The sequence below is a fragment of the Macaca thibetana genome, chromosome 19 (assembly GCF_024542745.1).
Source record: "Macaca thibetana thibetana isolate TM-01 chromosome 19, ASM2454274v1, whole genome shotgun sequence".
Lineage (NCBI taxonomy): Eukaryota > Metazoa > Chordata > Mammalia > Primates > Cercopithecidae > Macaca > Macaca thibetana.
Window position 1 is genome coordinate 680,136 of NC_065596.1, and position 17,737 is coordinate 697,872.

Here is a 17,737-nt window from a genome sequence, read left to right on the forward strand (position 1 = left end):
CAGAGTGAGGTTGATTTCTACCTAGAATTAGACAATAAGGTCTGGCTGACCTCTGCCTTTGGGATTTACCAAGGCAGGGCGGACTTTGGATTTAGAATTTATAGAAAAACAACAGGAGGCATGTTTTCTGCATTGTGAGATAGACACCATAGACAATTATGAATTCTTTCCCCCCTTTTGAGAGTGTGGCTTTTTGACCTTTTCACATCTTTTTCATTAACTTGCCATAGTTACGTGAGAGGCTCCAGGGGTAAATAGATCTGATGGGCAGAATCCTGTAAGTGTAAACAAGCATCTTAAGGCCACAAAGTATCCAGAGCCACGACCACAACTATACCTACCTGTAAAATGTGATACTGGAGTAAAGTATTCTTGTCCTTCTACTTACCCAACAGCTAGCAAATCAGGACAGCTAGCAAATCAGGATGGATGACCCAGGTTCTGGAGTTCAACCAAGGCAGTTCCATTTTTATTTAGAATCATCCTGAGTCTTCTGTGCCGGGCTTATCAGTGGACCATCAGCCCAGGTCACTGGGAACCCTCTCACAATCACCTGTGAATCTTTGAGACATTTGAGAATGTCCAGAACAGAATTGTGTCAGGCTGACAAGAGTGATTAATTCTGCTTCTGTCCCAGTGTGAGAGAAATGAGTCATCCTGTGTTTGTTTTGCCCCTTACACAAGAAGTATCTTTGATTGGTACCCAGATGAGAGTTTTTCCAGTTCCCTGGTACTTGGGTAAAAAATCAGGAGGTCTGGAGGCTCAAACAGATAAAACTAATTGCTTTCATTTCATATAGTCATTAAAAAAAATAGGATGAAGCAGGCCAGGTGCAGTGGCTCATACTGTAACCCCAGCACTTTGGGAAGCCCAAGATGGGTGGATCATCTGAGATCAGGAGTTTTGAGACCAGCCTGGCCAACATGGTGAAATCCTATCTCTACTAAAATACCAAAAAGTAGCTGGGTGTGGTGGCTCATGCCTGTAGGCTTGGCTACTTGCAAGGCTGAGGCAGGAGAATCTCTTGAACCTGGGAAGTGGAGGCTGCAGTAAGCCGAGATCCCATCTTTGCACTCCAGCCTGGGCAACAAAGTGAGACTTCATCTCAAAAAAACAGAAAAAGAAAAGAAAAATAGATGAAGCAGTCATGGTTCCTACCATCCTGGCAGTTTTAGCCTAGACTAGCAACTGGAAATATGGTTGAAATATACATCAGATGGTGGGTACAGTAAATAGACGTGTGCAAAAAATTGGGGCTTTATTTGGGCCACTTTCTTTATACTGTGGCTTCTGATGTCTACACCTGAACTTAGAAGAGTCATCATTATTATTTGTATTTATTTTTAGCCTGCTAAGAATACTTTTCTTTTTTTTATTTGAGACAGAGTCTCGCTCTGTCGCCCAGGCTGGAGTCCAGTGGCGCGATCTCGGCTCACGGCAAGCTCCTCCTCCCGGGTTCATGCTATTCTCCTGCCTCAGTTTCTGAGTCGCCGGGACCACAGGCGCCTGCCACCCACGCCCAGCTAATTTTTTTTTTTTTTTTTTTTTTTTTTTGTATTTTTAGTAGAGACAGGTTTCAACCGTGTTAGTCAGGATGGTCTCGATTTCCTGACCTTGTGATCTACCACCTCAGCCTCCCAAAGTGCTGGGATTCTAGGCGTGAGCCACCGCACCTGGCCAGAATACTTACTTTTCTTCTAAAAAAATTATTCTAGATTAACCTTAAGGGATTTTTAAAAATTGCTTATTAGCATATAATATAAAATTTGCAGGGCAGTGGCAAAAAAGATTAAAATTATACAAACTCAGACTTAGGTTTACTTAAGTAAGCTTTAAAAAAATGAACTGACAATACCCCCCAGTGGCACAGAGAACTTAATTGTACATCGGCTGTACACTCTGCCCCAGCCCTGTTCATATTCACCCTTTTTAGAGTCCTTATTTATGTTTGGCTCTACCCTGGCATCTTGCCTCACAGAACTGATTAGAAGAGATCAGAGTTTTGGGTCATGAATCCTGTTGCCTTTTTAGAGCTGCTGCTCAACATTTTCTGCAACCCAACAGATAAATGGGAAATATAAAGTATGTATTATAGGATCTTACTTTCAAATTTTTTATTAAAACCAGTGCTTGCAGAAACATTATTTAGCAACTTGTTTTCTGTTCCTGCAGATCTAGTAGTTGATTCACAAGTCCCAAGAAAGTAAGTATAAACACAATAAAAATTTATCTAAATTGCATTAAACTCTTTCCATCTGTATCTCTTTCATCTGTCTATATTTACCTTTTAATCTTTGCATTTTTTGAAAAAATCAATGACAGATCAACAGAAATAGAAATAAAAATGCTGGGTCCTTTAAAGCCTTGGAATTATTGAACACGTAGTATCGACTCACAGGGTGTTATTAGGATTAAACCACATAATGTGCTATCACAGTGCTCTGTAACATCCTATTGAGCACATAGTACCTGCTTAATAAACATTGCATTAGTACATGTGCACATGTTGTTTTCCAAATGCAGACTTACTCAGAAATTGCTACCTTCTGTTTTCTCTGTAAACTTTAGAGTCAGCAAAGAATATAATACTTTAGAATGAAGAATGATTGTCTTCATTTGTACCAGAAGTATTTGTGTTGTGACAAGAGTGCTGGGTTATCAGCCCAGGCTTCTAATGAGTGTCACCTGGCCATTTTGCAGAACTCTCTTTACTTGTGCCCTGTCCATGGATTCTGTTTATTGTTCTGGTGGAAGCCACCATGTTATTTTAATTAAGTGGTTCATGTGACTCTAAGGTGAGGTCAGAATCAAGTATGAGGAATTCAAAATACATTCATGAGAGTTAAGTTCCATCTTTGCATTAAAGGGTGGTTCAAGAACCCGTTCTGTTTGGATTTGGTAGGGACAGGACAGCGTGGCCCATATTTCCAGTACTGTAGTGGAAATTGCTGGTGCCTGTGTCAGGGGATGGCTCCTGAGGACAAAATAAAAGTGTATTTTTATCTCTGTGGAGCTACTCATTGTTTCTCAATCTCTTCTCCTATAAAGGACAGAAATGGTGGAGTTTCTCTGTCTTGGTTCTTCTGCCTGTGGATGTGGTGACAGCAGGTAGACCTGTGGTGCTGACACTTTTAAAGGCATGTTCTCAAGATGCAGGTATAATTTGCCCAGAGAATTTTATCTGAGAAATAATCCTAGAGAAGGAGGAGAAAGAGGAAAAAATGGCCTTTTTTTTTTTTTTTTTTCAGCTAAATATGTCTCAGATCAAGATCTGTGTCCACTCTGCTTCCTCCAGGAAACAAGTTTGGTACTTGCAAACCTGTACTTCTCTACTTGTGTTTTTCCTCCCTAATGAGTTTGTCTTAACTACTTTAAAAAATTCTTACAATAATCAAAGTCTCTGAAAAATATATTTTTCTATATACCAGAGCCTTCTCTACATTATGGCTTCTTATATGCCATGCAGAAATCTCACTATGAATTTATAATCTGCAATATTAAAAATGTCCCTTTGTGGCTGTTGAACATGGGAAGGTGTAGATACTCCAAATTCCTGTTGGGGGGAAAACCTGGGGTTTTTAGTGAAGACAGAGAACATGTAATGTTGAGGTTTCATCTGTGTTCTTTATTATGTCTATGCAGTATAGGATTAAGAAAATACCCATTGAAGCAGTATGGTATTTATTACCCAGAAAATTATAAAAAATTTGATAGGCGATAACTGCTCTTTACAGTGCTAAAGAAAGACTATTTAAAATCACTATTAAAAATTACAGAACATGGGAGATACCTGTATCTTGAACTTTCCATAAAACTAATGTTTCCTTATGGTTAAATTCAGACTATAATTTACCTTTCAGGGGGCAGTATCTCAGCAGTAATGCTGTGTCCTTCTGGGTGCATCAGGACATTATAAAAGTTTGTTCTAGTGTAGTTGATGTTAATAAATCACTTAGTTGATAAGCTCTCTGATACATGTTTTACTATAGAATTAATTATTTTTCTCTTCATTGTTAAGTATCTTTATGCAGCTGATGTGAACAAACCACCACATTTAATCTGGCAGCTGCCCTTCTTTCTTAGGTTTCCTTTGCATTTGTCTGTTTTTGGAAAATGAAGGCTCTCATCTTTATTTACAAACCAGAAAAACACAGGGTCATTCAATTACTGGATATTTGACAAAATAGTCTTTTTGGGCCAAAAACATTGGCATACTGATGAGCTTGTTAAAAATTCAGCAACTCAGACTTTATCCCTGATCTTCTGAAAAAAAAAAAAATCTGCATTAACAGGATCTCCAGCTTATTGTACGCATAAAAATTTGAGTGATAGCTTCTAACTCAACATGTCTATTCCATCTGAATAATATACAAAAGTATGTCCATCTGAAAAATACACACAATTAATTCTTTTTTTTTTTTTTTTTTTTTTTTTTTGAGATAGAGTTTCACTCTTGTTGTCCAGGCTGGAGGGCAATGGTGCGATCTCAGCTCACCGCAACCTCCGCCTCCTGGATTCAAACGATTTTCCTGCCTCAGCCTCCCAAGTAGCTAGAATTACAAGCACAAAGCACCATGCCCAGCTAATTTTGTGTTTTTAGTAGGGACGGGGTTTCTCCATGTTGGTCAGACTGGTCTCAAACTCCCGACCTCAGGTGATCTGCCCGCCTCTGCCTCCCAAAGTGCTGGGATTACAGGCATGAGCTACCATGCCCGGCACACGATTAATTCTGTATGATGTAAATGTAGCACTCAAAATTGTACATGTTAGTGTTTATGCCCTCAATTTTATACTTTATTGTCCAGAAAAATACACTATATACACTGGTGTTATGGATCTTATAACACTTTGTTTTCTCAGAGTTAGAGAATACATTAGAGAATATTTCTAGTTGAAAACTATTTTATTGAATTATTTCAGTCACTCTTAGAAGTCAGAACCAGCTCTGTTTACTCTCTCCATTTTACGTTGAGTCAAATTAAAAATTATGCCCATGACCACTTGGTAAATAAGTGTGTTTGTGTGTGTTTTCCAGGGATCATTGACATTTCGGGATGTGGCCATAGAATTCTCTGTGGAGGAGTGGCAATGCCTGGACACTGCACAGCAGAATTTATATAGGAATGTGATGTTAGAGAACTACAGAAACCTGGTCTTCCTGGGTGAGAATAACTTTAATACGCAATTCCTAGTATACGCGATAGGTTTCATTTTGCTGCGGACTTTATTGGCCTGAACAAAGGAGGTTGAATGCAGGAATAAAGACAAAGACGGCACCAGGGGACTCCTTGCTTCTAGTGAACAAGGGCCGTGAACTTCTATAGCTCTTCATATTTATTGAGTAAAGGAGATAGGGAGAAGGGGGAGGTTGTGGTCAGCTGCTTGACTTAGTGACTGTATTCTTTGAACAGTACTCTCCAGATGTTCCAGTAGTTAACCTCAAGGAGCATGGCACCAGGGAGTGACTGTCCTCAGTGTACCTCTGGCGGTTTGCCCACATTCTGCCTTCATGATAAACAATTTGCCGTTTGATTCATGGCGCATGAGCAGAAGGTCAAGTTTGCCCACATTCTTTTTTTTTTTTTTTTTTTTGAGACATTCATGATGCAAACTCAGCTCACTGCAAGCTGCCTCCCGGGTTCACGATTCATTCAAGTCCAGTAGCTGGAATGCTGAGTTGGGTTAGCCACAGCCCTCAGGACCTCGTGATCCGCCTGTTCGACCTCGCTGAGATCCCTTGAACAGCATTGCTCTTTTGTATAATTTCTTTTTGGTAATTTATGCTTCAGATTTCTGTTTTCAAGAAAATCACAGGGAGTTTTCCATAGAGAAAAAAATTTCAAGATGTTTCATCTTGACCTGAACTTACCACATTCTTGAGCTCCTCTCTGTCCTTCACTTTAGATTAATGGTAATTTCAAAATTTTACTGGCATAAAATATTATTGCTCACACTTTAAAATCTAATTACCACCACCAATTTTTAATTCAGTAGTACCAGGTGATAAAAGTAAGAACCCACAAAATTAGAGTATTTTCTAAATATTTAGAAATTTCTGTTGTAATTTAGTATTTTGGGATAAATGTATTAGAATATTGTGTTAAATCCTCTTTACTGAGCACATTATTAAGTTGTTAATTGGAGAATATGAGCAAGAGGCATGTTACTTATTTTTAATAAAACAGGTATTGCTGTCCCTAAGCCAGACCTGATCATTTTTCTGGAGCAAGGAAAAGAGCCCTGGAATATGAAGAGACATGAGATGGCAGAAGAACCCCCAGGTAGGTGAGAGTGAATACAACAGACAACGTGGATGACAGGTCCAAAGTGAAGAAGAAAGCAAGTCCCTAAAGTGATATGGGAAGCAGTGTTCCAAAAGAAATAGTTTCTGGAAAGCCTAATTTTTATTTTTATTTTTAAATTTTCTCTCACACAGGGGCATCTTCTCTCTTTTGCTTTTAAAATATCTAAGAATTCTTCTTTCCCTTCAGTAATCTTCCTTCAAGTTTACAGTGACAGCCAAAGTACTGTTCATGGCATACAAGAGAGTGTGCAATCTGAGTTTTTTCGTTTTTGTTTTTGTGGACACACAGATGTTTGCATAATTTTAAGACACTCCACGTTAGACTATCTTTTAAGTTCTCTTTTTCCATCATCTCTGAAATGTGTGAGAGTAGTGATTTCTGTATTATTGGGTGTTTTTTGTTCATTTTTCTGCACATTTCATCCTGTTTTTATTATAGTCTTGAAATATAGTTTGAAATTATAAAGTATGATGTCCTTCTGCTTTTTTCTTTTTCTTCAAGATTGCTTTGGCTATTCACAGTTTCTTGTAGTTTCAGGTAAATTTTATGATTGTATTTTTCATTACTGTGAAAAAAAACCACTGGAATATTGATAGAAAGTTTATTGAATCTAGAGATCACTTTGGATAATATGGTGTTTTAGCGTTTATTCTTTGAATCGATAGAGAAAATGTATTTAAATTTATTTGTGTTTTCTTATTTTTCATTGATAAATCTTTCACTTGAAAAGTTTTTCAGTTCCTCGGTTAAATTTGTCCTCAGATATTTATTATTTTAGTGCTATTTTAAATAAGATTGTTTTCTTCCTCTATTTTATCAGATAGTTTAAGTGTATGGAATCATAACTTGTATGTTAATTTTATATTTTGCTAATTTACTGAGTGTATTTATTTGTTTTAAAAGGTTTTAATGTACTGTTTATGGTTTTTTTATAGAGAACATTGCATGATCTACAAGCAGCAATGTTTTACTTGTCTTCAATTTCAATGACTTTAAAAATTTTTTGACTAATTTTTCTTCCACATACATCAAGTGCTGTGTTAAAATAGAAGCTTTGACGATGGGCACAATATACTTTTGCGTTGGTGTCTCAATTTGAAGGAGCAAACACCTCAAAGTTTTGATAAACTGGTTTCAGAGGGTAAAAATCTTCCTTTCTTGGGCCCCCAGGGTGATAGAATGCCCTCTGGGTTTGTAGTAGAGCGGGGTTGTAGCTTGGTCACAAGGCTGCTGGCTCTGCACTAGGGTCGGCTTATCATAAAGGACTTGGGTAGTTGTAATTCCCATTTTACTTTTGGACACAGTAAATATCCTTCAGGACTTTGCTCAGTAGGATAGATGCTAGGGCAGGTTTCTGCAGTCAGGTCTGCATATGGTGGGCTTTATATTAGGATGTGGATTAGTATGGCTTGTACTGAGTACCAGAGAGGATTTCTGAGGTCACTGTGGGTTTCTACATAGGCAGAACTGGCGATGAACTGTGGCTTAGGAAGCTGGAACTGAGTCATGGAACTGTTATTGGGACCAAGGTCTGCAGGCCTGCCAGCTTGGCTCTAAATGGGTATCTCTCCAGGCTTCTGGAAGACCAAGACCTCTCACAGACTGTGGCTGGGAGAAGTTTGGGATGCTTACAGAGTAAGTTCAAAATTCTCAGTGGGATGGAGTTGGGTGGGACATTTTCTGGTCTGTAGTCAAGAGCAGGGGTCCTGTAGTTTGCCACCTAAATGAAAGCTTGCCTTCTGAAAAGGGTGCTCCTCAATCTTGGGCTCAGCAAAGTTTCACAATTCCCTCCCTGGATCTCAAAGCTCTCTTAAAGGCACTTATTTCCGAGATGGGGTCTCACTGCATAACCCAGGTTGGTCGTAATATTTTGGCCTGAAGCAGTTCTCCAACCTTACTGTACCATGTAGCTGTCATTACAGATACTAACCATGATGCCTGGTTCTCTCATTAAGACATTTTTGTCATGGATGACTGACAAACTTTCTTGCTGTTGGGGGTTAAGCAAATAGGGCACCTTTTTCTTTTTATCTGCTTCTAAGAGTGTAAATGCTTTATATCTATCTATCTCTTACAATCTTTGTCTTTTTGTGGCTGACATTTCATTTTGCATAACGTTATCAAGATTTATCTTTATAATTGGTAGACTGTTTTCTGCTTTTTGAAAACTGAGTGATATTCCAGTATTTTTATATTTCAAATTGTATTTACTGAATGATTTGGTGACGGAAATTTGCATTGCCTTTACCTGTTAGCTTACAGTTACAGTAATAATTATTGCTATGTAAATGACTCCTCATATGACCATACATGTTAAAGTAATGTCTTTATATATGGGTTGCATTCTATTTCATTAGTTTAATTTTTTTTTTTTGAGACATCCTTATACCAGATTGTTTTAATTCTGTAGCTTTGTAACGTCTTTTGAAATCAGGAACTTTAATGCCTGCAGCATTCCTTTATTATTATTATTATTTTAAGATTGATGGGAACTTTATTGCCTTTGGGGTTCGATATACTTTTGGGGTTGCTGTTTCTGTTTCTTCAAAAATACAATGAGAAATTTGAAAAACATTTCATTAAATTTGTAGATTACATTGACCAGGATTGACCAGGATGAACATCTTTACAATATTAACTATTACAACCTTTACATAAGAGCGTGCTCGAGTGTTTTGTTAAATTCCTATGTGTGTGTGTATATATATATATATGGTTTTTTTTTTTTTTTTTTTAGACGGAGTCTTGCTCTATCTCCAGGCTGGAGTGCAGTGGCACGATCTCGGCTCACTGCAACCTCTGCCTCCTGGGTTCAAGCGATTCCTTTGCCTCAGCCTCCTGAGTAGCTGGGACTACAGATGTGTGCCACCAAGCCTGGCTAGTTTTTCACATTTTAGTAGAGACAGGGTTTCACTATGTTAGTCAGAATGGTCTTGATCTCCTGACCTCGTGATCCACCTGCCTCGGCCTCCCAAAGTGCTGGGATAACAGACGTGAGCCACCATGCCTCACATTTTTTTTTTCCAGTTTCTGTCTATTATTGTTGTATACTTGCATTTGAGTTTAGTCATAGAAAATAATTCATAAAATTTCAGTTTTAAAAAATTTGGTAAGACTTCTTTTTTGGCCTAAGAGGTGGTCTATCAAGAAATATGTTGTATGAGCTATTGAGAAGGGTGTGTATCCTGATGTTGAGGAGTGCTCTCTATACCTCTGTCAGAAATATTTGTTTTATACCACCTTTAAGTAGTCTGTTTCCTTATTAATATTCTGTTTTGATTTTTTTTAATTATACTTTAAATTCTGGGGTACATGTGCAGAGCGTACAGGTTTGTTACATAGGTATGCACGTGCTCTGGTGGTTTGCTGTACCTATCAACCTGTTATCTACATTAGGTATTTTTCCTAATGTTATTCATCCACTAGCCTCCCACCCCACCACAGGCCCCGGTGTGTGATGTTCCCCTTCCTGTGTCCCTGTGTTGTCGTTGTTCAACTCCCACTTATGAGTGAGAACATGCTGTGTTTGGTTTTCTGTTCTTGTGTTAGTTTGCTGAGAATGATGGTTTCCAGCTTTATCCATGTCTCTGCAAAGGACATGAACTCATCCTTTTTTATGGCTGCATACTGTTACGTGGTGTGTATGTGCCACATTTTCTTTATCCAGTCTATTACTAATGGGCATTTGGGTGGGTTCCAAATCTTTGCTATTGTGAATAGTGCTGCAATAAACGTATGTGTGCATGTGTCTTTATAGTAGAATGATTTATAATTTTTTGGGTACCCAGTAATAGAATTGCTGAGTCAAATGGTATTTCTAGTTCTGGATCCTTGAGGAATTGCCACATTGTCTTCCACAATCGCTGAACTAATTTACACTCCAACCAACAGTGTAAAAGCATTCGTACTTCTCCACATCTTCTCGAGCATCTGTTATTTCCTGACTTTTTAATGATCACCATTCTAACTGGGATGAAATGGTATCTCATTGTGGTTTTCATTTGCATTTCTCTAATGACCCGTGATGATGAGCTTTTTTTCATATGTTTGTTGGCCACATAAATATCTTTTTTTGAGAAGTATCTGTTCATATCCTTTGCCCACTTTTTGATGTTTTTTTTTTTTTTTTTTTTTGTATTTCTTGTAAATTTGTTTAAGTTCTTTATAGATCCTGGATATTAGCCCTTTGTCAGATGGATATATTGGAAAAATTTTTCTCCCATTCTGTAGGTTGCCTGTTCACTCTGATAGTTTCTTTTGCTGTGCAGAAGCTCTTTAGTTTAATTAGGTCCCATTTGTCAATTTGGCTTTTGTTGCCATTGCTTTTGGTGTTTTAGTTATGAAGTCTTTGCCCATGCCTGTGTCCTGAATGGCGTTGTCCAGGTTTTCTTTTAGGGTTTTTATGGTTTGAGGTGTTACATTTAAGTCTGTAATCCATCTTGAGTTAATTTTTCTATAAGGTATAAGGAAGGGGTCCAGTTTCAGGTTTCTGAATATGGCTAGCCAGTTTTTTCAACACGATTTATTAAATAGGGAATTCTTTCCCCATTGCTTGTTTTTTTCAGGTTTGTCAAAGATCAGATGGTTGTAGATGTGTGATGTTATTTCTGAGGCCTCTGTTCTGTTCCATTGATCTGTATATCTGTTTTGATACCAGTACCATACTGTTTTGGTTACTGTAGCCTTGTAATATAGTTTGAAGTCAGGTAGCATGATGCCTCCAGCTTTGTTCTTTTTGCTTAGGATTGTCTTGGCTATATGAGCTTTTTTTTCTGGTTCCATATTAAATTCAGTTTTTTTCAAAATCTGTGAAGAAAGTTAGTGGTAGCTTGATGGGGATAGCATTGAATCTAGAAATCACTTTGGGCAGTATGGCCATTTTCACGATATCAGTTCTTCCTATCCATGAGCATGGAATGGTCTTCCATTTGTTTGTGTCCTCTCTTACTTTCTTGAGCAGTGGTTTGTAGTTGTCCCTGAAGAGGTCCTTCACATCCCTTGGTGGTTGTATTTCTAGGTATTTTATTCTCTTTGTAGCAATTGTGAATGGGAGCTCAGTCATGATTTGACTCTCTATTTGACTCAGGCTCTCTCTCTATTATTGGTGTATAGGAATGCTTGTGATTTTTGCACATTGATTTTATATCCTGAGAGTTTGCTGAAGTTGCTTATCAGCTTAAAGAGATTTTGGGCTGAGACAATGGGGTTTTCTAAATATACAATCATGTCATTTGCAAACAGAGAGAATTTGGCTTCCTCTTTTCCTATTTGAATACCCATTATTTCTTTTTCTTGCCTGATTGCCCTCATGAGAACTTCTAATACTATGCTGAATGGGAGTGGTGAGATTTAATTTAACATCCAAGTTAAATTAATCCTCCTCACCACGGATACCCCCCTCACTTAGGTGTCCCTTGTTCACCATCCTCCATGAAATCAATATCCCGCACAAGAGTGCTACTCTCCTCGCTCCGGGCCCATAAATCGTGGGGGTAGCTATAATGAACTGTATCCGGCATCTGGTTGTTTACCTCAGGGCCATATAACTAAGATCGCCCACACGTTCCCCTTAAATAAGACATCTCGATGGATCACGGGTCTATCACCCTATTAACCAGTCACGGGAGCTCTCCATGCATTTGGTATCTTTTATCTCTGGTCTGCACGCGACCCCATCGCAGAAAGCTGGTCCCACCACAACACGTCCCGCAGAACCTGTCTTTGATTCCTAGTCCATGCCATTATTAATCGCACCTACGTTCAATATCCTAGCCCCACATAAGTTTTACAAGGTGTTATTTAATTCATGCTTGTAGGACATACCAATAATTACCATGTAATCCATTTTCAATCACACTGCAAATAACGCAGGAAACTATCAACAAACCCCCCCACCCCCATCTCTGACTTCTCTCCAAAAATTTACTCTTGCCAAACCCCAAAAACAAAAGCTTTCACACACCTAGCCAGAGATCGCGTTTTCATCTTTTAGGTGTGCACAACTTCAACTGCCATTTCCTCAACTAACACAAAATTACTTCACTTTACCCCTCTTAACTTCATCCCACTCCTTCTCTTTCCTACTTCCTTGCTCTCATGCACTTGTTCACTACTAAATATGGGCCCTCATTGTCACAACCCGAAAGACAGCACCTCACAACTATACTTCTCTCCGTGCTTATGTAGCTTAATTCACCTAAAGCAAGACACTGAAAATGTCTAGACGGACTTGCACACCCCATGAGCAAATAGGTTTGGTCCTGGCCTTTCTATTAGCTCTTAGCAAGATTACACATGCAAGCATCCCTGCCCCAGTGAAGACACCCGAGAAATCACTACGATCATATGGAGTAAGTATCAAGCACGCACAATGCAGCTCAAGACACTTTGCTCAGCCACACCCCCACGGGAGACAGCAGTGACAAACCTTTAGCAATAAATGAAAGTTTAACTAAGCTATGCTACAATCTAGGGTTGGTCAATTTCGTGCCAGCCACCGCGGCCATACGATTAACCCAAGCTAATAAAAACCGGCGTAAAGGGTGTTTTAGATCTAGTCAAATAAAGCTAAACTCCATCTAAATTGTAAAACCTTAGCTGATGTAAAATAAACTACGAAAGTGGCTTTAAAATTTCTGAACACACAATAGCTAAGACTCAAACTGGGATTAGAGACCCCACTATGCTTAGCCCTAAACTTCAATAGTTAGAACAACAAAAGATTTATGGGTAGAGGTGACAAGCCTACCAAGCCTGGTGATAGCTGGTTATCCAAGATAGAATTTTAGTTCAACCTTAAGTTTACCTGTAGAACTACCCAATCCCCCTGTAAACTTAATTGTTAGTCTAAAGAGGGACAGCTCTTCAGACATCAGGAAAAAACCTTGTATAGAGAGTAAAAAATCTGACCTCCATAGTTGGCCCAAAAGCAGCCATCAATTAAGAAAGCGTTCAAGCTCAACATCAATTATATAAAAAAATTCCAAACACACCACTAAACTCCTTATTCCACATTGGTCTCTATAATCTATCCCACATTGGATTAATCTATCATTTCATAGAAGCAACAATGCTAATATAAGTAACATGAACATTTTCTCCGCCGCATAAGCCTAAATCAGACTGAAAAAACTTCACCGATGCTTAACAGCCTAACACTAACAAACAGAAACAAGTCAGTATTACTCACACTGTTAACCCGACACAGGCATGCTTTAAGGAAAGGTTAAAAAAAGTAAAAGGAACTCAGCAAACTTAACCCCGCCTGTTTACCAAAAACATCACCTCTAGCATTACCAGTATTAGAGGCACTGCCTGCCCGGTGACACATACTCAACGGCCGTGGTACCCTGACCGTGCAAAGGTAGCATAATCACTTGTTCCTTAAATGGGGACTCGCATGAATGGCATCACGAGGGTTCAACTGTCTCTTACTTTCAACCAGTGAAATTGACCTGTCCGTGAAGAGGCGGACATGAAACAATAAGACGAGAAGACCCTATGGAGCTTTAATTTATTAATGCAATCAAAACTATACAAATCCACGGACCCTTACACCACCACACCTGCATTAAAAATTTTGGTTGGGGTGACCTCGGAGCTTAACTAAACCTCCGAACAGCCTCCGCTAAGACTACACAAGCTAAAGCGAACCAGCACCTGTAATTGACCCAATGACTTGACCAACGGAACAAGTTACCCTAGGGAAAACAGTGCAATCCTATTCCAGAATCCATATCGACAATAGGGTTTACGACCTCGATGTTGGATCAGGACATCCTAATGGTGCAGCAGCTATCAAGGGTTCGTTTGTTCAACGATTAAAGTCCTACGTGATCTGAGTTCAGACCGGAGTAATCCAGGTTGGTTTCTATCTATTCTATATTTCTCCCTGTACGAAAGGACAAGAGAAATAAGGCCCACTTCATAAAGTGCCCTCATTCCATAGATGACCTAATCTCAATCTAACAAAATAACACCAACCCAACCCAAAAACAGGGTTTGTTAAGATGGCAGAGCCCGGCAATTGCATAAAACTTAAAAAAACTTTACAATCAGAGGTTCAACTCCTCTTCTTAACACCATGTCAACAACAAATCTCCTACTCCTTATTATATCCGTAATGGCCGCCATAGCATTCCTCACACTCATTGAACGAAAATTACTGGGCCACATACAACTACGCAAAGGACCAAACACCATTGGCCCCTATGGATTGCTACAACCTTTTGCTGACGCCATAAAACTATTCACGGAAGAACCCTTAAAACCTTCAACATCTACCACCATTCTCTACATTACCGCACCAGCCTTGGCCTTTTCCATTGCTCTTCTCCTATGAACTCCCCTTCCCATACCCCATCCACTAATTAACTTCAATCTAGGACTTTTATTTATTCTAGCCACATCTAGTCTAACTGTCTACTCCATTTTATGATCAGGATGGGCATCAAACTCAAACTATGCACTTATCGGAGCACTATGAGCTGTCGCCCAAACAATCTCATATGAAGTCACTCTTGCTATTATTCTCTTATCAGTCTTACTAATAAGCGGCTCATTTAATCTTCTCATACTTATCACAACACAAGAACACCTCTGACTCCTCCTACCATCATGACCCCTAGCCATAATATGATTCACCTCCACATTAGCTGAAACAAACCGAGCTCCTTTCGACCTCATAGAAGGCAAATCGGAACTAGTCTCAGGCTTTAACATTGAATATGCCGCAGGCCCATTCACCCTGTTCTTCATGGCTGAGTACATAAATATCATTATAATAAATGCCCTAATAACCACAATCTTCCTAGGCACATTATACTCTATTAATTCCCCAGAACTATTTACAACGTGCTTTACCACCAAAACACTTCTTCTAACCTCATTATTTTTATGAATCCGAACAGCATATCCTCGATTCCGCCATGATCAACTTATACACTTACTATGAAAAAATTTCCTCCCACTTACACTAGCTCTTCTCATATGATATATCTCAACACCTGTTGCAATCTCCAGTATTCCTCCGCAAACCTAGAAATATGTCTGACAAAAGAGTTACTTTGATAGAGTAAATGATAGAGGCCCTAATCCTCTTATTTCTAGGATTATAGGTATCGAACCTACCCCTGAGAACCCAAATTTCTCCATGCTACCTACCACACTCCATCCTAAGTAAGGTCAGCTAAATAAGCTATTGGGCCCATACCCCGAAAATGTTGGTTATACCCTTCCCGTACTAATTAACCCACTAGCCCAACTTATTGTCTACCTCACCATAATCACAGGCACTCTCATTACAACGCTAAGCTCACACTGATTCCTCGCCTGAGCAGGCCTAGAAATAAATATACTAGCTTTCATCCCAATTCTAATCAAAAAAACAAACCCCCGTTCTACAGAAGCCGCTATTAAATATTTCCTAATACAATCCACCGCATCTATAATCCTCATAATAGCAATTATCTCCAACAACCTACTCTCCAGATGCTGAACCACAACAGACAACATCAACCAACTTTCATCTCTAGCCATAACAACAGCCCTAGCCATAAAATTAGGAATAGCCCCCTTCCACTTTTGAATCCCAGAAGTCACCCAAGGGACATCTTTAATTTCTGGCCTGCTCCTCCTCACATGACAAAAACTAGCTCCCATCTCAATTATATACCAAATACATTCTTCAACCAATACAGATATTCTCCTGACCCTCTCTACTCTATCTGTTATAATAGGCAGCTGAGGAGGCCTTAACCAAACACAACTACGCAAAATCATGGCATATTCTTCAATTACTCACACAGGCTGAATAATAACACTAACCTACAACCCAAATATCACAATCTATTACCTAACCATATACACTATTATGACAACTACGGCATTCCTAACTCTCAACCTAAACTCAAATACCACAACTCTTATACTATCCTGCACTTGAAACAAACTAACCTGACTAATACCATTAATATCAACCACCCTCCTATCCATGGGAGGCTTACCCCCACTAATCTGTTTCCTACCCAAATGAATTACCATTCAAGAACGTACAAAAAGCAATAACTTCATCATCCCCTCCATTATAATTACCATAACCCTACTCAACTTATACTTTTATATACGCCTAATTTATACCACCTCCATAACAATACTCCCTACATCCAACAATACAAAAATAAAATGACAATTCAAAAATACAAAACCCATACTCCTCATCCCCCCACTCATTATCCTCACCACCCTCCTCTTACCAATTTCTCCACTAACCCTAGTCATCCTCTAGAAATTTAGGTGAAGTAAGACCAAGGACCTTCAAAGCCCTCAGTAAATTAAACCACGCTTAATTTCTGAAATATATAAGGACTGCAGATTCTATTCCACATCAAATGAATGCAAATCAATTACTTTAATTAAGCTAAGCCCTTACTAGATTAATGGGACTCAAACCCATAAAATTTTAGTTAACAGCTAAATACTCTAACCACTGGCTTTAATCTACTTCTCCCGCCGCAGGGAAAAAAGGCGGGAGAAGCCCCGGCAGAAATTAACTGCTCCCTTGAATTTGCAATTCAACATGAAAATCACCTCGGAGCTGGTAAAAAGAGAACTTTAATCTCTGTCTTTAGGTTTACAGCCTAATGCTTACTCAGCCATTCTACCCCCCTCCCCCACCTATGTTCGCCTACCGTTGGCTGTTCTCAACAAACCACAAAGATATTGGAACCCTTTACCTACTGTTCGGCACATGGGCTGGGATCATAGGCACAGCTCGAAGCCTTCTTGTTCGAGCTGAACTGGGTCAACCAGGCAGCCTATTAGGCAACGACCATATCTACAATGTTATCGTTACAGCCCATGCGTTTGTCATAATTTTCTTTATAGTTATACCCATCATAATCGGAGGTTTCGGAAACTGATTAGTACCACTAATAATTGGTGCCCCCGACATGGCTTTCCCCCGCCTAAACAATATGAGTTTTTGACTTCTCCCCCCTTCCTTTCTACTGTTACTGGCATCTGCGGCAGTAGAAGCCAGTGCTGGGACAGGTTGAAGAGTTTATCCTCCTTTAGCAGGAAATTTCTCCCACCCAGGAGCTTCCGTAGATCTAACTATCTTCTCACTTCACCTAGCAGGCATCTCCTCCATCCTAGGGGCTATAAACTTCATTACCACTATTATCAACATAAAAGCCCCTGCAATATCTCAATATCAAACCCCCTTATTCATCTGGTCAGTGTTAATCACAGCCATCCTTTTACTCCTCTCTCTACCAGTACTAGCTGCCGGCATTACTATATTACTAACAGACCGTAATCTAAATACCACTTTCTTTGATCCTGCCGGAGGGGGGGATCCTATCTTGTATCAACATCTATTCTGATTTTTCGGCCACCCCGAAGTCTATATCCTCATTCTACCTGGATTTGG

The 17,737-nt window shown here is 39.2% G+C and overlaps 2 protein-coding genes across 2 annotated transcripts in view; one reads left to right on the forward strand and one right to left on the reverse strand.

The window, feature by feature from the left end:
- Positions 1 to 17,737, reverse strand: part of LOC126942223 (zinc finger protein 724) — a 715,842-nt gene that overhangs the window by 172,943 nt on the left and 525,162 nt on the right. The gene's annotated exons all lie outside the window — the stretch shown is intronic.
- LOC126942190 (zinc finger protein 726-like) overlaps positions 1 to 17,737 on the forward strand; it is a 97,455-nt gene that overhangs the window by 63,044 nt on the left and 16,674 nt on the right. The window contains 1 exon segment of the mRNA XM_050769492.1: positions 7,768 to 7,941. Within this exon segment, the coding sequence (XP_050625449.1) occupies positions 7,768 to 7,941 (174 nt within the window).